Source organism: Teleopsis dalmanni, chromosome X (assembly GCF_002237135.1).
Source record: "Teleopsis dalmanni isolate 2A chromosome X, ASM223713v2, whole genome shotgun sequence".
NCBI classification, from domain to species: domain Eukaryota; kingdom Metazoa; phylum Arthropoda; class Insecta; order Diptera; family Diopsidae; genus Teleopsis; species Teleopsis dalmanni.
In genome coordinates this window covers 4,863,033-4,890,417 of record NC_051848.1, presented here as the reverse complement: position 1 = coordinate 4,890,417, position 27,385 = coordinate 4,863,033, and the positions used below count along the sequence as shown (strand labels likewise).

Below are 27,385 nucleotides of genomic sequence, written 5' to 3'. Positions count from 1 at the left end.
ATCATATATCGAGAAAATCCAAAACAGGATATATTGACCCATATATATTTTTTTGTACATGCAAATCTTCAATTTCACGCTAAAAAAAATATATTAATAATGATATAAATAATCATGTGACTGTAGCTGTAGTTATTAGCATTTACGGTTTTTAATAATCAAGCCTTAATCGTGTACGAGCTTATAACATCTTTGGATTAAATACCTCATCATACAGAGAATTTTTTGGGTGCAAAAGTCTTTCGACTTATAGCTTGTGACTTATCACTGACTGTCGTACTACCTCAGAAACAATAATGAATTTTTGTTAACATATTAACCAAGCGGAATGTGATTCTCATCACTGAATAAAACTCGTTACGAGAATCCGTCGCTGTTTTTAATGAGTTTTCACAATTTTAAGACATTCAGCAGTTATCCAAAAATCCATAATATAAAGTCGTAAGCTTTATGTTAAATATACAATATCTAGTATAACAGTTTCGTTTAATATATAATACCAAAATAGCGCAGTGAAATCAGGATCAATGCATGAAGAACCCTTAACTTTATCATAAGTGGGTATATGTTGAAAATTCATACCGGAATAAAAGCTAAAAGTACTAATAGGGTCTGCTATGCTTAATTATCATATAAGCTAATTCACTTAACATACCCTACATTTAAGCTTCGTTTAATGGAATGTTTCGTGTAAAATTGAAAAAAAATTTCTTTTATCGCTAACTATCTAAAATCTATCACTTATTGAAAGCCACGTATGTATGGAGTTGTGCGTATGATTATTGAAATAATAAAACAGCGTTATTTGATTTATAGTTTCCTTGCAGAAAAATGCACATAAGTTACATGATTAGAAACAATTAAAAATGTTGCATCCCACTTAGATTATCCAGAAAATGCTTTAGTATAGCCGCATCTCATAGTGGGCAACAATATTTCGTGAGCAGCCACGTCAAGAGTCACAATTATGTACGACAGGAAACTATCACTGCAGGCAAAGCATAAACTGTAGTACGAATATTTTGTTGTTTTAGAATTTATTGCAGAGCTTAACCGCTTGCATTTGCACTCATCCACTTACCTCCGCGCTATCAAGCAACGAAAACTGATACCATCAAATACAGTTGGGCAGTTGTTATGTGTTGATGCTGCGGATTCACTTGTAATATGTATGTTGACTGTATGACAATGCAAGGCAACCTATAGTGGCAATGCCAGGAGCTGAGAGGCTTCGATGTAACATGAGCTTTCAGCGGGCAACGGAATCGTGCAAAACTGTTAAGTGCAAACAACCAGATATAAATACAACACACTCGCACAACAACGCTGACAACATTGACAACAGACAACAGGCAACTTTCTGCAATTTCATAGTAAACGAGCTCACTTGCATATGCCGTTTAACATTTAACATTCACCATCTTCCATCTTCCACTTTCCATTTGCCATTTGCCATTTGCCATTTACAATTTCCCATATACCATTTGCCATTCGTTGCAGTTTCCCCATTTGGTTATTGGAGGTGAAAGGGGCTCTAATTATTCGAATAATGGAATTTGCAAAGATTTTCCTTAATGTTCCATGTTATGTTAATATGCTTGGGGCTGCCGACAATATTCCAAATATTTTACGTTAAGTTCCTTTAATACTATTTTCTTGCAAATGTTTTCTATTTAGGGTGAACGAATGCATAATAATATCTGCAATTTGTTAGGGTTGGAATTTAAGTTATAATGATGTACATTAGTGAATTCATTAAAACCACATATTAGAGTAAAAGATATAAAAGTATTCATACACATTTTGCTTTTCAGTGCAAGTAGTAATGGAAAAACTTTCAGAATGTTATAGGTATTATACCTATATATACACAAATTCTAGCTCAACTACGGTAATCAATTTCAAAAAAATTAAAAATTTCTTACTTAACATAGTTTTTATATACTCCTCTATACAGGGTCTTTCATTTCAAATATTTGGAAATAATTTAGAAAGCGATTGCTTGATCCACGGAACAAATAAATTGCATACGAAGAAATGACTTATTTTGAAAATTTACTGAGACAGGCTACTTAGATCTGTACTTCCAGTTAAAAATTCTCAATATCTAAAAAGATAATTTTAACAAGCTTTACTAGTGTTGACTATTATATAGTCAATTAAAATACATCCTCATACTTTAATAAATTAAAATATAATTTGTCAAAGTTTGGTTCACTAATGACGTATAAGCAAAAAAAGTAATAAAAGTAGTATATAGATCACCTTAAAGCATGACCACCAAAATACATTGGGTTATAGCAGATGACTACCAAAGTACAATATGTGATAATAAAATATGTGATTTTTTTGGTGAAAACACATTTGGAAGATAATCAAGTACTGGCATAAAACGAATAATTCAAAAACTTATCAACTTTCAGAATGATGTTTTCCACAAAATTGTTAGAAAATCACAAAAAATAATCAATTTGAAACTAACATACGTATTAGCATTCGAATTAAAATAAAATTAATAGTCTTAAAAGCGCAGAAATTAAGATTTTAAGCTGAATTCCTTTAAAGATACTTAAGGTTTCTTTAAAGTAACTCTTTAAGCATCTCTTTCAAAACCCATTATCTCAATAAATATAAGACATATATCTTGCCTTCGTACATGTAGGATTTTTTTATATTTCAAAGCAAGATAACGCGTCCCAAAGTAGAAGTACCTACAAACAAAGCACTCTATGAATGTACAGACACAATTTTAACATATTTACCATATTGTATAAATAAAAATTTTTTTCCGCTATAGATAGTTATAAAACATTAGTTACTTACTTACTTACTTAATTACTTACTTACTAACTTACTTACTTACATACATTCACATACTTACATATTAACTTACTCACTTACTAACTTACTTACTTACTCACTTACTTATTTACTTACTTACTTTTTTACTTACTTACTTACTTTCTTACTTACTTTCTTACTTACTTACTTACTTACTTACTTGCTTACTTACTTGCTTACTTACTTGCTTACTTACTTACTTACTTACTTACTTATTTACTTACTTACTTACTTACTTACTTACTTACTTACTTACTTACTTACTTACTAACTTATTACTAACTTTCTTACTTACTTACTTAGTTACTTACTTACTAACTTCCTTACTTACTTACTTAGTTACTTACTTACTTACTGTTTTACTTACTTACTTGCTTACCTACTTACTTACTTACTCATTCACTTACTTACTTACTCATTCACTTACTTACTTACTTACTTATTTACTTACTTACTTACTTACTTACTGACTTACTTACTTACCTTCTTACTTACTTACTTACTTTCTTACTTACTTACTTACTTACTTACTTACTTACTTACTTACTTACTTACTTACTTACTTACTTACTTACTTACTTACTTGCTTACATACTTACTTACGTACTTACTTACTTACTTATTTACTTTCTTACTTACTTACACACATACATACACACACATACTTTCATACTTACTTACATACTTACTTACTTACTTACTGACTTATTTATTTACTGAGTATTTTTTATTGTGAATGTGTACCAAATTAAGGCGCCCAAAATGTACCAACTGTGCGTCTTGAAGTAGAGCTTATAATAAATAGAATTTTTGTTGAAATTCCATCATTTAGAAAAGAACAGATAGGAAGGAACAGGAAATAGTTTTCCTGAGTTGCTGGTAAAATTTTATAAAAAGAAATTTTTATATTTTTTTCCAATTTATGCATTTTTTTTTTATTTTGAAATGAATTTAATGAAAACATCGCATACGATATAATCATATTAAATTATTCTTAAGTGTAATTTAATAAATATCTTGCAAGTTAAAAGCGCAGTACTCTCACTTAATATGTGCAGAATTAAGTACACTCAAGATTTTTTGAAATGTTTTACTTCTTGACTTGAATGAAGTTTCGAATCCATTTGCCAGATGCACACTGGAATGCATTCAGTGGTTTATTCAAACACATGCACTTACATGTAAATGTAGATACTTGTGAGCTTTTAAGTAGAGGAAACATAATTTAATTAATTTTATTAAACTCATTCTGCAAAATTCAAAATACAAAAAGCAAAACACTTTAATGCTAGCACTGAGTACACAATAAACTCTTAAATTTCCTCTGAAGGATATACGTAATGGCAATGCAATATAGTCGTATGTAAGATCGCATATAGTCGTATGCAAATTAGTTGCTTTGAAGCTAAATTTAATAGTGCTTCTAACATGAAATGCTCTCGATTTGTGCACAATATTTATGCAGATTAGCGGGGAGTAACAGAACTCAAAACTCAAACTCAAAAAAAAAAAGTGTTTCCAAAACTAGCAAACACTAAAATCTGAAACAAAACCAAAAAATTGGAATAGATTTTTTGAATCAAAAATTAAAGAAAAAGTTATGACTTGGGCACACCCACTTATATGGGCTTATTATTTGCTACAGTTTGTCTGTGTAATGTCACAAGTGCAACTGAAATCCTGGACTTGCAGTAGCAAAACATGCAGCAGAGTCACTCATAACTTTAGCATGACAGCATTTGCAACATTTTCCACATTTTCAACATTTTCGACAAGCAACAGCAACAGCATTAACAGCGTTAACAACAACACTGTTCATTGACATACATGTCGGTATCTCGGTATCTAAAGGCATTTGCATAGCCACCAGTTTGTGGTTGCAACTCCACTTAGTTTCCGCATTGCCATATTATGGATACGCACTTTAACATAGTTGGAGCACAACTATGTACTAAACTTCAAACATCAGGAATTTACATGTATGCATAATCGTCAGTAGTCGCAGTTGTAACTACAGTGCCGAACATAACATCAGTGATATACTATAACATATCCGAAAACTGGAAAACAAAAACTAGTAAGGAATATGATAAATCTTCCACAATAACTTTAATGTAGCAAACGAGTGTATTGCAGATGCATATCATATAATTTTTGCACAAAGAAAGCTTCAATTTCAGAAGTATACGAATATTCACACTACATAAAAACTTTCCGAAGCTAAGAATATTTCCAAATTTTTGAGTATGAAATTTGATAAACAAGTGCATAAATCATCAGCGATTTGCTAGATTTATGGTCAGTTGAACTGAAAGTAGAAAAAGTTTTGACATATAAATGTTTTTGAAGTGTTTTTATTAAGCAAGAACTTTTACTGGCTCTCAAACTGCATTTACAAAAAAACTACTTAAATTTAAATTGATTTCAATATTCAAAGATATCACAAAGATATTTTATTTATTTTTTGCTCCACAAGGAGTTTGTATCAGTCAAAACCAGATAAATACAAATAAATCTCAATTTTAATAACTCTTTCTTAGATCCATTACCGCTTCAGATCTTTGTCCATAGCGTATACGTTCATCTCTTCTTTTCCCTCTAGAAACTATGCCAGTATTTACAAATTAGACTATTCGATTTTATATAGATTGTCTTATTCTATAAATGGAATAAGAAATCTTGACTTGAATTATGACTTCATATAATTTTTTTAATGCATTGAAAATGTTACACTGCATATTAATGAAACTCTAAAATGAAATCCATATCCATTGCTAAGTGAAACTCTTCATTTTTTTTCATAAGCCCTCTATGCTTAAATGAGTATACGTATATTGATGTAAGAATAAACAAAGATCAAAACACCAGCTAACAGAGTCGAAACAAGTAAAACAACAACAACAGTGGGAAAAAGTGATACCTAACAGCACCAAAAATGCATAAAAGTTGCAACTTACGGTAGCCAAAATAAGCAAAATACACAAAATTAATTTCACAGTAGCACAACAAGCAAAAGTGCTGACTTACACCATCAATACAGCTGTAATAATTCTCAGAAATTTTAGCAAACAGCACTAAAATCAAAAGAGACAAATCAAAAAAACAAATAATTTCACAAAAACAGCACCACAAACTGTCTAAACCCTACTAAAAACTAAAAAATGCTAGTTAACAGCAACAAAGACAAAACAAAGAAAGACAAAATGAACAAATATTCCGCTATGCCCAAAAATTTCTAAAGAAAACCTTGTACTAGCGAAGTACTGCAACCATCGTGGGTATTTTACGGTGACAACTGACCTCAACCAAACAGATAACACTCAGTCCTCTAAATGGAAAGTTGAATGTATTTTTCATTGAGTTTTTTTTATGGTGTCAAGTAGGGTATGTTTTCTACTTCAAAGATATTTGACATATAAGATAATTGAGAGAAGATAATGAAGTAATTAACGCTGATTTTAAGCTTCACATTTGACAGGGCATGAGTTTAACCCTTGGTAAAAGTAATATTTTCCTCTTATGATAGGGATTTGGCACACTACTGAATACAGCTGTATGGTCAGCCAAAAATTTAATTAATTAATTAATAATAAAATTGTGTGGTTCTAATTCATTATTGTTTGAAATACCTCTGTTTTAAAACAATAGCTTCTGTAAAGCAGCACGGTTTCTTTGGTCATAATCGATTTTAAAACCAAATTTAAGATCTAAAATAATTTATATTAAATCGCAATAATCGAAATCCCTTAAGTTTGTGACATTTATGGAATCAAGAAAATAAATTTATGACATCCATATAATGTTTTTTTTTTCATGGATGTCAAAATTCCTCACACTTAGAGTTAGGATGTCATAAAGCTTAGAGTTAGAGTTAGAGAAAAGTGATAAAAATATATATACTGCTTGACAACAAAATTTTGAAAAATTTCATATTGGCTTAATTAATTTTATCAACGATTTAGTATCAGCTATGATAAAATAGCTTTATTCAATAGAAAAGAGCTGACACCGTTCGAACGATATCTTATGAATTATCATAATCTTCGCTACATCTCAACAAACTGAGTCTATCTGAGGACAGAAAGCATCTATAGACATATACTCTGTCACTACTCAACTTTGAATTGAATAAAAAAAATAATACTAAGTGGAAGTTCATAGCTTCAACTACATAATATAAGGAAGATTTCATTTTCGGGATACTATAAACCGAACACGATTCATTTCACAAACTACCTTGGTTACTATTTATCTATAGTTTTCCTAAGTAAAATAGCGTAATCTAGTAAGGCAGTCGAATTATTTGATTATCTTTAAATATTTAAACATTCAAATTTAATATTTTTTTTCCAAAACTAGAAAATCTTATAACAGAAGACTGGGTTTTTCATTGAGTTATTTACATCATCCCATACCTTGGTATATAACACATAACATCGATCATGCCTCAAATTGATTGTATTCTACGATCTAAAAGACATCTCCAAGACTTACAGTTTTTAGTAAGGAAAGATGCTTTATTATATAAAATATATATTGAATAGGTAATTCAAGCGATTATTGTCTTTTACTGAATTTAACTGATATAACTGATTTGATTATTTAAAAAATTTGATTAACTCCACACTCCATTTGCATAGATTAATAATAAAAGTTAATTTATCCAGTATACTCGTATGTACAATATGTATGGCTGTGTATGATTATATAAAATTTTATAGTTTATAATTATTGTAACTAAATTTTTGAAAAATAAAGAAAAATATGACTCTTATACAACCGATTAACTAAAAAGGACTTACAAATACTTCACTGCGGAAATAATCCTTTCGATAGAATCACTACAAAAAACATCAAATGCACTCGCTTTACAGTGACGCAATTGAAACAATTTATTAAATTTACTGACTCTTCCGTATACGTACTTGAATTCCTTTCAGCAACAGTTGCAACTCTTAAATTGATTTCTGTTATCTTTTTTTTTGTTTGTGTGATGACTACAGCATCTCATGTATGTTTTGTGTTTTCAATCTTTTGCAGCCACTCGACAGAGATCAACCCAATGGGCGACCACAATGGCGTTTCACAGTTTTTGCACAAGACGAAGGTGGTGAAGGACTTGTCGGCTATGCCGATATACAAGTAAATCTGAAGGACATAAACGACAATGCACCACAATTTCCGCAGGGAATTTACTTTGGTAATATTACCGAAAATGGCACAGCCGGCATGCCGGTAATGACAATGTCTGCCATTGATTATGATGATCCGAACGAAAGCACAAATGCCAAACTCATATATTCCATTGAGAAAAATGTCATTGAGGAAGAGACGGGTGCGGCCATATTCGAAATTGAATCCGATACTGGCGTAATTAAAACAGCTGTTTGTTGCTTGGATCGCGAACGTACGCCAGATTATTCCATACAAGTAGTGGCCATGGATGGCGGTGGCTTGAAAGGTAAGCATTACCAAACACTTGACTTACAGCACAGTTATTAAGTAATGGATTAAATTGTCTTTTATTGTTGTGTCACTGATAAGTAATCCGAAATAAGCGTGCGTGCATATATGAAAACCACTTAAGCTCTTGAGACGATTAATTTCTGTTTTAAAATTTTGAATTTACTTAATATTTCACAGGTACTGGCACTGCTTCCATACGAGTTAAAGACTTAAATGACATGCCACCACAATTCACAAAAGATGAATGGTTCACCGAAGTCGACGAAACTAATGGTACTGTCATTTCGGAACAACCGATATTAACAGTAACCGTACAGGATGAAGATGAAACGAATACATTTCAGTACAAAGTCGTACCGAATAGTGGTTTCGGTGCTGATAAATTCACTATGGTACGAAATAGTGATGGTACGGGTTCTTTGAAAATTGTACAACCGCTCGATTATGAGGATCCTATGCAAAGCAGCGGTTTTCGTTTTCGCATACAAGTGAATGATATGGGCGAAGATAACGACAATGACAAGTATCATGTCGCTTATTCGTGGGTTGTAGTTAAATTACGGGATATCAATGATAATGTGCCGCATTTTGAACGTGATCACATTGAAGTGGCTGTCTATGAGGACACCAAAGTAGGCACAGTACTAGAGCAATTTCGTGCTACCGATGCTGATCAGGGTGGACATAGTAAGGTCAGCTATAAAATTGTTCGTGCTTCAAATAAGAAACGTCAATTTGCTATAAGTCCTAAAGGTGCTGTTAGTATACAACGACCTTTAGATCGTGAAACGATGAGTAAACATTTTGTACAGATATTAGCTATTGATGATGGTTCAATACCACGCACAGCTACGGCTACTTTGACAGTTGTTGTCAAGGATGTAAATGATAATGCACCGGTGTTTCTTAAAGATTATCGTCCTGTGCTGCCAGAAAATGTATCACCACGTAAGATTATTGAAATTGCTGCACAGGATGCTGATGATCGGGCTCGTGGCAATGGTGGACCTTTCAGTTTTCGTATGGATCCACTAGCTAGTGATATTATACGAGCTAGTTTCAAAGTAGAACAGGACAGACGTAAGTAATTCGTTGTTTTTTTTAACTATTTTTTGTATACATTACAAATGTATATTATATAGAAATAAATATATTTTGGTTAAGGCAGTTAAGATATTAAATTAGTATACATTAAGACCGAAAAGCTTTCGGAAATTCTCATTTAAAATTCGCGCGCTGTATATTTTCCGATATTTTAAGTTTATGTAGTTTGGCAGCACTGTCCTTAATTACTATGCCAAAAATGAGCGCGATCTGTCAGACAGTTCGTTTACGGCAGCTGTTGAAACCAGTTCACCTCAGTAGGGCGTTGCGAAAAAAACAATGGAAAAAAATATTGAACAAAGAGTTTGCATCAAATTTTGTGTTTCGAACGAAATTTCGTGTGCAGAATCGTTGCGAATGCTACAAAAGGCTTATGGGGAATCAGTTTTATCGAAAACTCAAGTTTATGAGTGGTACAAAGCCTTCCAGGACGGTCGTACGACCGTCGAAGACATTTCGCAACGCACTACTGAGGTGAACTGGTTTCAACAGCTGCCGTAAACGAACTGTCTGACAGATCGAGCTCATTTTTGGCATAGTAATTAAGGACAGTGCTGCCAAACTACATAAACTTAAAATATCGAAAAATATACAGCGCGCGAATTTTAAATGAGAATTTCCGAAAACTTTTCAGTCTTAATGTAGATGCTTAATCTGTAAATGGTTTATTCATGGAATGGAAATTAACAGAACCATTGCGACTAAAATAAATCTCTTATAATTAATGAATTATATCTATATAATACTAATATTGTTATAGACGCAATTCATTCTGTTAGAAAACATTTTTGTACCTTGAAAAAGGCGAATTAAAATATAATTCTTTAATTTATCGTTAAAAAAAATCTGCATTAAAATTCAATAGATCTGATCAATACATCCTTTTACAATAATTAAAATATTAGCAATTAATTATTCGTTAGTACAAGAAGTAGTAAAATTCCTAGCAATTATGTACTTTAATCGGTTTAAATTAATGTAAAAACTAAAGAAAATAATAGTTATAACGAAGGCTATTGAGAGTGCTTAAAGAGATTAAAAGTCATTGTGGATTGTGCTCCACTATTAGGTTTTGTCATGTGTCCTTAAATATTCGAAGGACTCAACTGTGCACTTCAATTTTGCAACTTTCTTCACAATAAGCTGTTGCTGCACTTAGTTGTGACACCGCAAATTGGTTGCCTTCCACAAATACAACATGGGAACTAACATCTCACATGTTCATCAATTTATCTAACAAATCTTGTGTAAAATTTCAAATTAAAATTTATGCATTGAATACGAAATTGTCCTTTGTAATCAAAGTGCCAACATTTTCATGTCAAAATCTCAAAACTTTATTCGGCAAACCAAGTCAAAATCACAACTTCAGTCTTAACTCAGACAGACAACTCGAATGTACGTACCTTCAAAAGAATTTCACTTGACTGTTTGTACTCATGTTAAAGATACAATTGTCTCTATGCGTATGTGTAAATAAGTATCTGAACTTATTCTTACAAATTTCAAGTTGTCCTATTGCTTCACATAGATACTAAATTTACACGCACTTTAATTGGTTCGATGTACATGCGTATTGTCACCATAAACTGGATTGAAAAGTCCTTAAGCCTGACTTGCATTTTATATCATTAATTGGTTTTTCAATCATTTCGGATATTAGGTAAATTTAATATGTAATAAATAATTGTAAATCCCTTAAAATATATAAATTTTACTGCATATGTAATGCGATTTGACTTTTGTTGAGGACGTCATAAAATAAAGACAGAATTTTAATACTCAATAAGCATTAGGAGTTTAAACCAAATCCTAAGGTTTGAAAAATATAATAAAATGTTATTATTAATTTATTACAGAGAATATTTCAATAAATGTTTTAAAAAAAAATTATGTTGTACTTCGGTTATATCCTTCAGGAGTTATCGTTTTTTTATAAGAAACCAGCTCTTAACAGCTTTTAAGCTAAGACAGCATTTTGGGTTGGAAGAAAAACTATTTCTATCTATAAACTACAGATTTATGAACCCATATCTTAAAGGATATAGATCTACTTTCCAATCTCTAATTTTAGATTTTGGAAAAACAACTTTTATACATAGAATCAGGAGCTGTGAGGCAGATAGAAGCAACGCATTACATCTGACTTAACTTTGATTGGACATACGATTAGTTCATTTATTAGAATATCTTAATCAACTAAAAGTTCTCACCTTGTAAAAAACTGCATTATTCATAAATTAATTTTAAACTCTTTACGATTTATGGAAGATCACAAGTCAACGAAGTACCATTAGCCAATAAAAGTATCACTAACGTAGTGCCATTCATCTCATCGGCACAGATAGAATAACACTGGAAATTACGGGTTTTATCGAGTTTTCCCGTCTAAATCCATAATGTTCTGTTATGTCAATAAAATTATCAACAATAAAACAGATTCACCTCGGGAAGGGTGTGATAAAGTACCACACACCATAGGCCGATGTTTTGCGCATGACCATACCCTGTTCATTGAGAACACGAACCCATTCTACGTTTTTGTCGTTATAACTTCATAAAATACTGCCATATTTATAAAAGGTAAGCTCTTCTATAGCTCTGAAGTAACGAATGCCCCCATTAATTTACACTTTTAATACTGAGGTTTTTAAGCAATACAGTTTTATTCTGGTTTTCTTTTCTTACATCTCTTAAGGAAGATCTTACAATATTACAATATTATTATTAAAGGGCAAAAAGCACTACAATCTTAATAAATCGATTTAAATACTATATATATTTTTTTTATTTTTTTTGTTTTTTTTTGTTATTGTGGTGAGGATATGGAATGCTTTATCCATCGTTAGATTCACCGATGTAGGGATGGTATCCCCTACTTCCTAATATTAATATATAGCATGCGAACTAAAACACCCCCTCTTCGGTGAAACTTATATCCGACCCGCTTTCGCGTTACTTTGCCATGCTCTTTGATTTTCAGTCTGCCTCCAGACCTTCACTTTTTCAACATATATTCTTGGTGTCTGCACTATTTATTAGCCTAGTTTCTGAATCTCCTTTCTAGGTCTACTTTCTTTGCTTTGAGGACTTGAATCATATAAGAATCCAAATATCTCATGCGGTATATGTACTTACAAAAGTATTCATGTCCGGTCAACATCTGAGTGCGATAGTAATTTATGTCTCCCGATTTCCGTGTGAGCTAAATTATTATATTTGGTGTCAGTCTAGCTGTCCATCGTCATCTAGCTGTCCAGTACTGTTATTCCAAGTTTGTTGTCACATTTCGATGGTTTGCTCCCGATCTCCTCTTACCATTTGTTAAGTATAGTAGCCAATATTATGCATATTTGTGTTTATATTTTTTTTAATTTTAAATTTAAAACAAGTTCCATTTATTAATATTCATTACATCATTAATATTTTAAAAAAATATCAGTGTATATATTTTTTTTATAATATTTCATCATTTATTGTTTGCTCCAATAAAAGTACTTCAGAAACTCAGATCTGTAGCCAAAGCATTTAAATAAAATCTTAAAAGAAATTTACTTTAGGACAGAAGATTTCTGCTTTAAACACAACCCATTGGATTTATGATTTTCTTTTCATTTATTACTCGGCAAGGAAATATGATTTTATATTTTATTTCGTTTTTGCTCCTCGGGCTGTCCTTATTGAAACATTTCGCATCCTTTTTTCCATGCCAATCATCCGCTTGCAACTATTCATACTAAATTAATTTTGAAATGTCATTTGAAAATTTTAATTAACTTTTTCTTTCTTTCGGTTTGCAATTCATTGAATTTCTTTCATTTTCATTTTCAGTGTCCAATGTTTAAAATTCAGGTCTGCGTTTATTATTATTCAAAGTTTTCATAAGTTCTAACCAAATTGACAGTTTTAACCGATAAAAAATCCTTAAGGTTATAATTTTTGGGAAAAATTTCAATTACATTTGATAATTTTTTCTTTTCGTTTTGGATAATTTTTTTCATTTTGGACAATTTTAGAATTATAAAACATTTAACAAAAAATGCCCAATCACGGAATGAACCGTTTTTTAGGCATAGCCCAAGTTCCAAGTTAACGAATATCCTTATTCAGCCAAAAGGCGAAAGAAATACAATTAAGGACGGAAAACTTTTAACACTTAAGGAGACGTGCCTGAAATGTAAGTATGACCCAGTTAGTTGTGATAGGAATTTCCTTTACTGCTTCCGTCGCCTTCGCAGATACTCGTGTGTATTCGCATAAGAAGAAATGCAAAAATCTGTCGCCATTTTTATTTTCACCGCTCGGAAATGACTGTTGCTGCGGATAATTCGCATAATTTAATCAATTACAATGCAAACACTTTACTCAAATCTGCTGCCTTAGCTTACAATTCATTTCATTCCCTGCCATTTCCATTATATATTTTTGTGCTAATTTTTTCTTCTTCTTTTCTTTCTTTTCCTTTCATTGTGATGAACAATATTAAACGGAAAAATAAACAACATTCTCATCCGACATGAAACAAATAAAATAAAACAAACGCCATAAAAATCTACTTCAATACGTTGGCCAATCAACAAAATTAACTGAACGCCGTACTGTACTTGGCTTTCGCTGCTGGTTTTTGCTGGTCTTTGCTGGTCTTTGCTGGTCTTTGTTTGGCACGGCTCAAATCGGTGGTACTTAACTTGTCTGGGGCTTGTTGCGGGTCAACTAATATCCAACTAACTCCATTCATTTCCATTCATTTAACTGTGCTGCGCTGTCATCATTACTGTTTTTCATTACTGCGACCGCTGCTATTGTGTCGACGGTTGTGCAGGAGGTGACAATGGTAACGGCATAGCCATCATTTCATCATTGCGTCCCTTCGACCGTGAAAAGCAAAAAGCATACCTTATACCAATCGAAATTAAGGACAATGGCACGCCACCCATGACCGGCACTAGCACGTTAACCGTCATCATTGGTGATGTGAACGATAATAAAATGCTGCCGGGCAGCAAGGACATAATCGTCTACAATTACCAAGGACAATCGCACGATACGCAAATTGGACGAGTGTACGTGCACGACTTAGATGATTGGGATGTGCCGGATAAGAAGTACTATTGGGAGGCACAAGAACATCAGCGTTTCAAGCTGGATACAGAGACTGGTTTGTTGACGATGCGTGCGGGTACCAGACGTGGTCGCTATCAATTACGCTTCAAAGTTTACGATCGTGAGCACGGTCAGGTTGATATACCAGCGAATATAACAGTTGTAGTGCGTGATATAACCCAAGAAGCTGTTCAGCAAGCCGGCTCGATGCGCCTAGCCGGCATTAGTGATGACGATTTCATACGGGTTTGGAATTACGTACAACACACAACGCAGCGTTCGAAGTTAGAACGATTCCGTGAAAAGTTAGCAGAACTATTGTACACAGATCGTGAAAATGTGGATGTTTTTAGTGTGCAACTCAAGTCTGAGCACCCACTCTACACAGATGTGCATTTCTCGGCACGCTCAACGAATCAGCAACCATATTTCAAAGCGGTACGATTGAATGGCATTGTGCTGATGCATCGTGAAGAAATTGAAAAGGATGTGGGTCTCAACATAACGATGGTGGGCATTGATGAGTGTTTGTACGAGCAAAGACGTTGCGAAGGTTCTTGCTCAAATCGCGTTGAAATAAATAAGGTTCCTTACACAGTTAATGCAAACAAAACGGCGTTAGTGGGTGTGCGTTTAGATATAAATGCGGAGTGCATATGCAGAGCACGAAATTTCAGCAAGGATCACACCTGTCGGCAACATTATTGTTTCAATGGTGGTCGCTGCGTTGAAGCGCGAAGTGGTCCAAAATGTGTAGCTTGCCCTGTTGGCTATAATGGACCGCGTTGCCAACAATCGACGCGTAGTTTTCGCGGTAATGGTTGGGCCTGGTATCCACCATTACAACTGTGTGATGAGTCACACCTAAGTCTTGAATTCATAACACGCGAACCTGATGGTTTGGTGCTGTACAATGGACCAATTGTGCCACCGAAGTCTGGGGAAATGCTACTGACTGATTTCATTGCCATTGAACTTGAGCAAGGCTACCCGCGTATGTTAATCGATTTCGGTTCGGGTACTTTAGAACTACGTGTTAAGACTAAAAAAACACTTGATGATGGAGTCTGGCATCGCTTAGACATTTTTTGGGACACTGAAAATGTTCGCATGGTTGTGGATTTCTGCCGCACAGCAGAGGTATATGAAATGGAAGACGGTTCAGCACCGGAATTCGATGACAATTCGTGTCAAGCACGCGGGCAAATACCACCGTTTAGAGAAACACTCAATCTTAATGTGCCACTGCAATTGGGTGGTCTATATCGCCAGCATTTCGATCAATCACTTTACCATTGGCAATATGCATTTACATCCAAGGGATTTGATGGTTGCATACGCAATGTCCATCACAATTCACAACATTACGATCTCGCTTTCCCTGCACTCTCACGCAACAGCTACCCCTCTTGCCCACAAACTGACGAAGTGTGTTTGAAAACCGAACACACTGCACGCTGCTGGGAGCAAGGAAATTGCGTTGCGAGTCTAGTACAAGCGAAATGTCTTTGTCAACCCGGTTGGACAGGACCAACATGTAATATACCCACCATACCAACTACTTTTAAGCCACAAAGCTATGTAAAATACGCGCTAAGCTTCGAACCAGACCGCTTTAGTACACAACTGCAACTGCGTTTTCGTACCCGCGAGCTGCAGGGCGAACTATTCCGAGTCAGTGATCAGCACCAACGAGAATATGCCATACTTGAACTTAAGCAAGGGCAGCTGCAATTTCGTTACAATTTAAATTCATTAAGAGCGGAGGAGCAACAATTAACATTGAGCGCCATCCCTGTCAATGATGGCCAATGGCATGTGGTGCGTGTGAACCGTTTCGGCTCAGCAGCGATACTTGAACTGGACGGTGGTGAGGGACGGCGTTATAATGAAACATTTAATTACGTTGGCCATCAGTGGTTGTCTATCGATAAACAGGAGGGCGTTTATGCTGGCGGCAAAGCCGAATACACTGGCGTTAAAACTTTTGAAGTGCAGGCGGATTTTCAAAAGAGCTGCCTCGATGATATCAGGTAAGCATCACTAGGAATAAGTACACTGCAATAATTGAATAAAAATGTGTAGCATTTTAAATCATAAATGAAAGCAAAAACAAAAACAAGTTAAGTATCAAATCATATTAATATGAGTTTAAAAAATTGTAAAAATTGAAGGAATATTCGTGTTCTAACCTAAAAGCACAATTGGTCAAAATTCACTTTTTTTACATGACACCAAAGTACATAAATATGTGAACATATATAGTAGGTGTAGGTGGATGCATATAGCATAACGTGGGGCACGTAAAGTTTATTGGAGTGTAGTGTGGTCAAGTTGTGTCTCTGTTGAAGGTGCGGCATGGGAACAAATAACACATATATTTGCAACGCTCGGTTGAGCTCCAACATGCTATAAATTGCGTTAATGTTCAAAACAATGCCTTGCCAACGCTATGATAATAACCACCATCAGCACCATTGGCAACATGACCACCTCTACACACTACATTTCGAAACCTTGTTGCTCCTTCGCTACTGTTGACTGCATCCTGCCTGCGGCACCAATTGCATTTTCTTAGTTGTTTGTTGTTTTTTTTGCATTTAATTTAATTAAGCATTTTTATTTTCAATTTTTATTTTTATTTCAATTCAAATCATTTTTTTAATTCTTTTTATTTTCTAATCACACATTTTCTTGCTTACAATCTTTGCTAATACATTTTAATCTAATTTTTTGGCAGACTCGATGGCAAGCATTTACCCTTACCACCCTCCATGAATGGCACGCAGTGGGGTCAGGCGACAATGGCGCGCAACTTGGAACGTAATTGTCCATCGAATCGTCCATGTTCGAATGTTATCTGCCCGGATCCGTTCGATTGCGTTGATTTGTGGAACGAGTATGAATGCACGTAAGTACAATGAATTCTTACACTACTTGCACTAATTCCATTGCTTAGCACTGATTTATTTCCGACCAAATTTCGATGATTAATGCATTCAAGTAGAACGAATGAATTGAAAGCGGAGATATTTTCATTACGATTTTTTTCAGTTTTTAAAATAAACTTTGCTGTAAAATCACTTAAAACTTAAAAATTTTAACAACGGTCAATTATATTACAATTCATATAGTGCATAATATAGAATGCCGCACCCATTCGGAGTTTGCCTTCGTGGTACGCTCATTTTCATGGCCTCTAAATTTAAGTCTTCATTTCTCTACTTGATTTATAAGTGTCATCAGATGGCGTGTAGCTTTGTCAGAGCACTTTTTCATATGCGAAATACAAGTTTAATTTAAGTAATAAACCTTTATGGTGTTCTATCTTCGCAAATGCTACTGCCGCATCCAAAAGATTTGAAAACATCTCTTTTTCTACTCCAGTGGTTACAAAATTTTTATTGATACTCTGTGGACCTGATCCGGCATAGAGTATTAACTTTAAAATCAGAAGTAATAAGAAGAAGATAATTATTTATGATGGACTCAATGATGGATTTCAGACAGGAAAACAAAAGATTTTCTCTGTAATAACTATATAATATGTAATTGCAAGAGTTTCGACTTTGTGAATATGTTATATACCTAAATATATTTTTTGTGATTTTGGAACCATAATCAACTTAATACAAGTATAAGCTCCACTCACAATACAATATTTTTTTTTAATTTTAGTAGTCATATTATAGATCTCTTTTTGCGTTTTGAGGGAATTTGATGGGCTTCGTATGTATAGAAAGTGTCTATATAAGTAAATTAAGAGTAAGCTATATGTATTCGCAAGTTGTCAAATAGCTCTCATATAATATGTTTACTTGACACTGAATCTCAGGTTAGGTTAGGTTAGGTTAGGTTAGGTTAGGTTAGGTTAGGTTAGGTTAGGTTAGGTTAGGTTAGGTTAGGTTAGGTAAGGTTAGGTTAGGTGAGGTTAGGTAAGGTTAGGTTAGGTGAGGTTAGGTTAGGTTACATTGAAGTGACAACCTTATGCACTAAAATTACGATCTAAGCAAATGAATCCCAATTTTTGTTTTTCAAATAAAACTACCACACTTAAAGTAATCTAGTTGATAGGGAAAGATATGCTTTCTACATTATAGTTTCTATTTCTATTGAATTTCCATACTGAATCTGTCTATGCTGATGTTATGAGAAAATTAATTTCTTTCATTTGTATGACAAATTATTGATTAGAATATGACAATTACCACCATAATTTTCATCTTTTTTCCCAAAAATGGTAAATAAAATATTTACAAATTATTATCAAAAACTGTAGAGACTATTTAACCACAATAATTTCTCCATTGAAAATTGCAGAAAATTTATTTAGTAAAACAAACTTTAGAACAAGTGAACAAAAAATTTATCAACTAATCGATTCCATTCCATTCTGTATTGTGTAATTCCTATGTAAATGAAGTTCATTTATGTGCAGTTTGATGCTATTCCCAGCAAACTCCACAATTTTATTGTCACTCGAACATTAAGCAAATTTAGATATATTCACAGTCACCAATAGTTTGCTGCTCCATCATGGCTGCTGTAGCAGTCTTGTGTCCTTGCAACGAGGAATATGTCGCATATGCTGATTATGCGTTTCTATGCAATTCTATGCATTTCGTATGATGATGATCCTGTGCGCTGATTCAAATATATAAACAATCAAACCAAATTGCGAATAAATAAGCAAACAGAATAACGAACCAACTAACAAACATACAAACAAAGATGATAATAGAAAAAAAAATACCAGATGAGTCGAAATCATATGGATGGACGGACAAGCCATAGGACAGACAGATACTATAGCTTAAGTAATTTCAACGTGTGAAATTTGAATCATGCGGTAAATATTTTCCACATCATTAGATTTAAGTTGCATGCAAAGTGCAAGAAGTGCGAATAGTTCAATATAGTTCAGTGCAGTTAAATGCATTGTGCGTTCCAATTCCATCGAAGTAGGAAATTTACAATTCATATTGCATTAGGATGTGAATGAGAATTTGGGTGAAGGTATTTGGGTGCAACGAATTGAAGTATTCATACCGCTCTATCCTGAGCTGCTTCCAACATATCCCTGCTGATATGAGAAAAAAAGACATTTGAGATTTTACGAAGAGTTGAAATGTCCTCATTCAGCCCCTATGCTTCACGATGTGTAATCAACAGCTTCAGTCGTTGAGGTTGATTAAAATATTTTATGAACTGTAGTATTGAAAAATTTTATAAGGTATGTGCATTAATGATAAAAGTTAATGTGAAGAAATTATGTTTTATTTTTAGCATATTCTGATATGCAAGTGAAAGAATTTAACTGTGAATAATTAATTTTTTATATTTTTTTTATTGCTAAATAATGAGTTCAAAAATATTCAATTTAATATATTTAAATGGCTCATAACATTATCGTTACATATGAATGGCACATATATAAGACATTAAATGCGATAAAATTTCAAACGACCATGTCACAGCATGTATCTTTTAGCTTTTGAATGTTAATATTTATTAAAATTATCAACTCTTATATATATTTCTAATATACATTTGTCATAAAAAAACGTTAGTAGTTTAGGTGGACAGTGTTTTAATACTCCTCAATTAGCTAAAAAATCGTTCTGATCCCACATACCTCATAATTTTGGTGAGTGTGTCAAAAACGCTCATTCACCAGAGCACATCGACAAACTTCAGTATTAAACGTAGATGTTCAAACTAGATCTAAATAAGTCTGATTAGTGACACAACAGATATTCCGATGTGTCTTCTTCAATGTACGCTGAATATGATGAACACGGGCTTAGAAAATGCCCAATCTGTTTTTAGTGTTTTAAATAATTATGAGAAGTGAATACACTCTTGAGTGAACACTCATTATCAGTGCACTTATGTTCATTCGAAATAATTGTTTGGACAAGAGGGATTTACTTATTCTGCCAAATAGTGATAATAAAAAAGTTCAGATTAGAGAAAAATTTTCTAAAATAGAACACTGTTTTGAAAATTTCTTCTTCATTCAAATTAAAGTTTTTTTCCATAGTACAATATCTCAAGGTTTGTAAGCAAGTAACAGTCAGTACAGTTTGAAGTTCAGAATATATTTAAGTATGTTTATTAATAATATAAAATAAAAATTTTAAAATAATAATTTTTTATAAAGAAGTTTTTCGAAAAGTAGTGAACTACAACCACAAAAACCCATTTTATATTATTTTAATTAATTGAATTCCTGGCTGACCATGCAGCTGTTTCGAGTATTGCCAAATACCCATAATCAGTGGTCTTGACAATAATTCTTGTATTTAATTATTCGTTACTAACTTTTAAGACTTTTAAGGCTACAAGTATGAGGAATTGAACTCGTGTTCTGCCAAATTTGAAGCTCAGAGTCAGCGCATCTTAACTTTGACCTTATTTTTTTTAAAATAAAATTTTAATATTTTTAAAAACAATTTTTTTTTTAATTAAATTTAAAACCAATATTTTATACTAATTCGAGTTTGAAATATAAACCTTTCTTCATTGTGATATTTAATATAACATATAATAGTTCATAATCGTTTTCATCAGATTTTATCCTCTTTCATCTTGGATTTGTTTTCATTCGTGCTGATTTTATGCCAACCGGCAACTTAAAAACAATTATTTTAGTTCTTGTACTATGAACACTTTATTGAATTATAATTGAATTGTTATTTTCAGGACTTGCCCTGCTTTAAATGTATAATCTCAGTTTTTAATTATCGTTTCACATTTCCAATTAAATTTATCTCTCTCTCTCCATTAAAAGCCATCTACATACAACCCACAAAAAACCAAAATATATAAAATTTTTTTCAATTTAAAACTACTACTGCATTTTTCCAACAACAAAAAGTCTATAAAAACTTACTACAATTTAATGCATAATATACATTTATGTATGTATGTATGTACGTATGTATGAACGTGTATATGTATGCGTATATGTAAATGTGTAGAGCAGTAAAGGTCCTGTCAGTAAAGTTTGACAGTTAATATAATGTCAGTAAATCTGATTTTTAACGTATCATTATAAAAAGTTTATAAAAACACGTAAAGACGTTAATTGGATTCAACCATTTACAAATACTTTAGCCGAAATACGCGTATATGCATATAAAATATTTACGTGGTCCTGTGAGGAAGTGCTGGACATTTTAAAATGGCTGCAGATTTCAGTGTCGTACATGTGCAATAAACGCCTTTTTACTGCTCGCTGAGTAAACTCGGTACATCAAACCACATTTAAATTTTCTTCACATATTGCACCGGACACTGAACACACTCGTTCGTTGGCAGTGAGTGTGTTTTAAGTCGAAAATGGCATCCTTTGACTTTAAGTCAGTTGGATGTTCGCAAATAAAAAAATCCTTTTCCGTTTCTTCATTTTATGATTACAGCAGAGCTTCCCACTGTTTCGTACGTTTCATTAAATGGCATTTACCGTTTATATTGTTTTTCCGCTTAAGTAAAATAATAAATTGCAATATGTACACACATACCTACTATACATACTATATGCGACTACCGACTCTTTTATGTAGAATTGCGAGAATCGCGTTCATTGCATATATATGTACCATCCATTATGGTTTTACACTGACTCAGGCTTGACTTAATACTTCTTTCTTAATTTTTTTTTTTTGTTTTTTTTTTTTTTTTGTTTTACTTGCTGCTGACTGGGCGCTTTACACTTCATTAAATTTGATTTAATTTTCTGCTACTGTCCGCTTTGCCTTTTTCCACTGTCACTTCCAGATTTTTTCTGTCTCTTTCAGTTCCGGCCATTTTCTGTTCCTTAAGCACTTTTCAACATAATTTTTTTTTTTAATTTTATAAACTGCAAATAATACCACAAATTCTCACAATGAGTTGGCAACGCTAACTGCTGCTTTCTTTTGATTTCGATACTGCAAACACGCAGCAGGACATGACACTAAAAACCAAAAAGAAAACTTTCAAGAACTTAAATTGATTCCTGCAATTTCAACTATCTCAGTTACTCAGTTAAGGACTTCTTACTTGCTAAACTTCTCATTTATTTTTAGAACGTTTTCACAAATATTTAATAGTCGAATATTTGCTACTTTGTGCCATTCTGAGATTTGGCAAAGCAACGCCATACGTCATTGTGATATATTGTCGAAACATATATAAACTAATTTTTAAATTAATCTAATTAAACTTTTTTTTCCATTTTGTTTAATTAACTTAATTTAATCACTTCAATTCATTTTCAATGTTTTCCTTTTAGTTGCAGTGAAGGACGCGTTATGTCTGCAGATACCAAAGGCTGCGTTGATCGTAACGAATGTCTTGACCTGCCCTGCTTGAATGGTGCTACATGCATAAATCTGGAACCACGTCTACGTTACCGCTGCATATGCCCCGAGGGATATTGGGGTGAAAACTGTGAGCTAGTACAAGAGGGTCAACGCCTGAAGCTTAGTATGGGTGCTTTGGGTGCCATTTTTGTCTGTTTGATTATAATATTGAGTAAGTAAATCTTTTTTCTTGAGTTTTTTAAAACCAAGTTGCACACCATAAGTGTAATATTTGAATAGATCAAAAAGCGATTAATATATGTTAAACAATTAAATGATTCATCGAAACGAAAGACTAAAATATTTCGACTGTATATAAACTATATAATTGCAAACTTTTTAATATTTTAAGATTAATATTTTTAATATTTATTTTTACAAAGCATCATTTTGTTAATTTTTGTAGCCCTGAATATAGTGTGCCTTAAGAAAGTCTTAATAAATTAATTACTTTCATAAATGAGGCTTTCTGCAATATGATCAATAATGCATTTTCGATATTGACATAATAGTAAAAATGCCTTTTCGATATTGACAATGACATATAACACTTTGATGCCCTGCTGCTCTATAAATACTTAAAATCGACCACTCATCATGAAATACATGTACGGTATTAAGAGCCAAGGCAACTGTATAGCAGATGAACTAGCAAGATATGGTACGACCGCACAAATTCTTCTCGAAACAGAAAGTGTGGGTATAACACTTGCTTCCTGTTGGCATCTAATTATGGACACACCAGATGTTTGAAGGAAAATGTTCAACAGTGACCAACTGCATAAGAACTAATGATTTTTAGCCAGAAATTAGTAAGAAAAAATCAGGAGAATTAATCAACCTATCCCGAACAAATTTATCCAAGATAGTGGGAATTCTCCTTGCACTGGGGACATTCTCCTTGCACTGGAGGATGATGAAGAGGAATCACCAATACACCTTCTGTTACAGTGTCTTGCTTTCGCGAGACATAAAGAGAGCTAGATTCTGTTTCCATAGCTCGTGTCAATAACATTGTGGCCAATCCATATGGATATAGTGACAGGTGTCAACTTCTTAAGGGTATCACAAAGGACCTCATAGTCTAAGTAAGTTTTCGAACGGCAACCTAACCGAACCGAACCTAGGAGCCTTTTGAGATCCTTTTGGAGCCTATTAATCTAAATTAATTAAATATGATTCTTAAGAATAATTTTTATTAACGCTAATGCATTTTCCTTGTGTCACACACAATCTTTCTAACAGAATAGTATAAAAGGTGGTTTCATTATTTTGAAAATTTATTCTCATTTATTTGAAATAGACTCCTACCGAGTCAACACAATGCTGCAAACGTTACATATCAAAACTTTTTTTTATACTCACCAGCCTGAGTTGGATTTGATACGTCGTATAAATAATATCGAATATCGAATAATATCGAAACAGTGTTCTATCATCTTAAGTTCTAATTTGGAATATAGCAAAAAGTTGCTCGAAAATAAATCATTTAAATACATTAGATGTTCTATTAGTATGACATTTTTTTTTAATCAAGAACTTATGTAGTGTTACAGCTTTGTGGTCTAGTGCTTCATTGTGCAACAAAAACTACCTTTCTGACCCTCAGTATTCAGATGAAATTATTGCCCACAATTGTTTAGAACTCTTAGATAATATTCTATATTCAGTCTGACTTTCTAAAAGATAATCATTGACCTTCTAGAAGGTAGTCATTTGTTCTTATATGTTGCATATTTTTAAACACGCTCGGCGTACGTTCTCGATTGGCTTGTGATCATGGCCACGTCCATGAAACTCAAAACCTTCACGGACTATGTATTACCTATGCTTAAAATAGCGCTCTATACAGTGTAAGATGTCATAAAGCAAAATGTGGTATGACAGTTTAAATTTATGGACATTTGAAATTCTCATCATATACTTTAACACCTGTGTTTTTTAAATTAAGAAAGAAACGATTCTAAATGTTTTCATCCTTCATAACTCAAGTAGCCTATGAAAATTTATTAAGCATGTAAATATATTTTCTAAACATAAATTTTTTATTTGATCATTTTTCTGAAGTGAACAGAATATAATATATCTAAATTATTAAGAGTGAAATGGAACTAAATTAATAGTCGAAATGTCAGTATACCAATTTACGAATGTTGTAAAAAAAGCTCCGTTGGCGAGTACCATATTTCTGATGGATATAGTCTTGGATCTGGTTGTTTATGTGTTGTTTGTTCAATTAATTCTGGCAATTGTTAATGTTATTCTTGAGGCAATAGCAGTAAGTTCAGCATTATAATTACTCTTAAATTAAAATTAAATTAATTGAAAATTTAAGCACATAAATCAAGTAGAGGAGGCACAACAGCAAGCTGGTCATGGTAATATTGGCGGCGCCAATCCACCTGCTAACAATCCCGCTCAAAATATTCACAACTAAAATAAGGCTGTCGTTTCTTTTCTGACAAGTTCCTGGTATTTGCGATTTGGTGTTTGGTTTCATGATTGCTATGAAAACATTATCCAAAATCCTCTAAATTAATGTGTTTTTCTGATGTGGTGAATATTTTTAATTTTCTCTTGCTTAGCCCATTGCACAAGATTAAAAGAATTGCAATGAACATGACTATGTATTTTTTTTAAATAAACATAGTGCATATTAGATACCAATCATATTGGTAAACTTCTCTTTTTTAATTTAGATAGTACTAATATTAGTGGATGTAACATATTATATATACTGTAAACACTAGTTCGATATTACTTTTGAGATAAAAAAAAAAATTTCAAAACATTACATTGTTAATCGCAATATCGTCTCCAATAAACCCAACTATTATGAGTTCTCTTGATTCTTTAAGGAGTGTACGATCGCTTAGATCATTCCCTATGAAGTAAAATTTAATTGAATGTAAGTAAAGACTATTCTTCAACATCTATTTATTTTAATTTCTTGATCATCGTAATAGATTGGCTATTCTCTAATCGGTTTACAGCTACTGGAGAAAGTAGACAGTAAGTCAGAGAAGAAAGAGAAAACATTACTCATATTTTTTTTCCTGTCCATCTTTTTATCACTTACCAAGAAGTTCTCTTAATCCAACTTAAAGTTTTGATAAATAAGGTAACGGACCATCTGAAAGGAAATCGGAGGTACATATGTATTGTGTTTATTATTTTCATTAAGATATGTGAAATGTAGGGAGGTACAACTACAGTAAGGGTTTGCCAAACGTCTATCAATCAATCAATCAGTATTTCTCTGTCCAAGACTACAGTCAACTCACTCCGATGATCAGGAGATCGTTTCTTAGCAAAGTTGATTGGCAAAGGCAGATTTATTTATTTATTGCAAAATCTTCAGTTGCTGTGTAATTGCTATGTAGAGTACTTAAACATTGTATAATGCTTGTAGAGATTTTACCTTATTAATGCTGTTAACGTTATGACAATTTTCAAAGAATTCTCATTGTGTTCTGACAAGTTATGTTAAGATCAATTTATGTTAAATAAGTTATGTTAAAAGTTATGTTAAGAAAGTTATGCTAAGAAAGTTGTGTTAATTAAATTAACTTAAAAAAGTTATGATTATGTTCAGAATTCTAGATTAAGGAAGTTATGTTAAGTAGAATACTTGTGTTATAATGGGACTAAAAATTCTAATAAAATTGCATAAAAGCAGAACAAAATTTGAATAAAAGTATCAACCTGATCAGTTACCAACAGATCTGTTACTCTCCATAAACCTCCCCAGCTCCTGTCCCTCCACCTGGACGACATTGCCCGCTCTCCCCCTGTAATCTCGCTTTACAACCGTCTTTATAGTAATCCCCTTCTACGTAAGTACCCATAAAAAGCCCCTCAAATCCTTAAGTTGCTTCAACTTAAGTAATAATACGCCCCTCCTGTTGTAGTAATCCGATCTTCATGGCTTAGATATATTTACTTTGTAAATGTTAAGCCTTACAAAAAGTTTTCCATTGCCAACGTTGAAACTGGAATGGGATTCCTAGACCTGGACCTTCACGGTAGTTTTAGTAGTTTTCTACTTCCAACGTTAAAACTGGAATGGGATTCCTAGACCTAGACCTTCACGGTCCCTAGCTTGGAATCTATTCTCTATTCATCCTAAGTGGTAGTATAAGTGGCTTCAAGTCTCACACTGTGGTTTTCGAATAAAACGTATCAGTTGAAATCAATCTACAGACTTTAACTGACAGCAAAATTTTGCTCCTAACAAAAGCACAGAAATTGCTAGAAGCAGAATATCTTGCTCCTAAGCAAGAATTCTTGTTCTTTTCTTGATATTCTGCTATTTGATATTTAGCGGAAATCATAGGTAAACATTTTAGTGACGTTAAACTTTTGGGGAGTTTATTTTCCTATATTGTAATTATTATTATTATTTAATATCAACTCTATGTCTACGTAAAATATTCAAATATGTCTACGTATTTCTTCTCCTGGCACTTTATTGAAGTGCTATAAGAGCATTCACAATGGAATTACTTCTGAAGATTTAAGTG

At 32.9% G+C, this 27,385-nt stretch overlaps 1 protein-coding gene across 1 annotated transcript in view; it reads left to right on the top strand.

Moving 5' to 3' along the window:
* Positions 1-27,385, top strand: part of LOC119689016 (putative neural-cadherin 2) — a 93,543-nt gene that overhangs the window by 53,612 nt on the left and 12,546 nt on the right. The window contains exons 6-10 of the mRNA XM_038103748.1: positions 7,882-8,302; positions 8,485-9,387; positions 14,234-16,547; positions 17,255-17,425; positions 22,793-23,034. Of these exons, the coding sequence (XP_037959676.1) occupies positions 7,882-8,302; positions 8,485-9,387; positions 14,234-16,547; positions 17,255-17,425; positions 22,793-23,034 (4,051 nt within the window). The remainder of the gene's footprint in view (positions 1-7,881; positions 8,303-8,484; positions 9,388-14,233; positions 16,548-17,254; positions 17,426-22,792; positions 23,035-27,385) is intronic.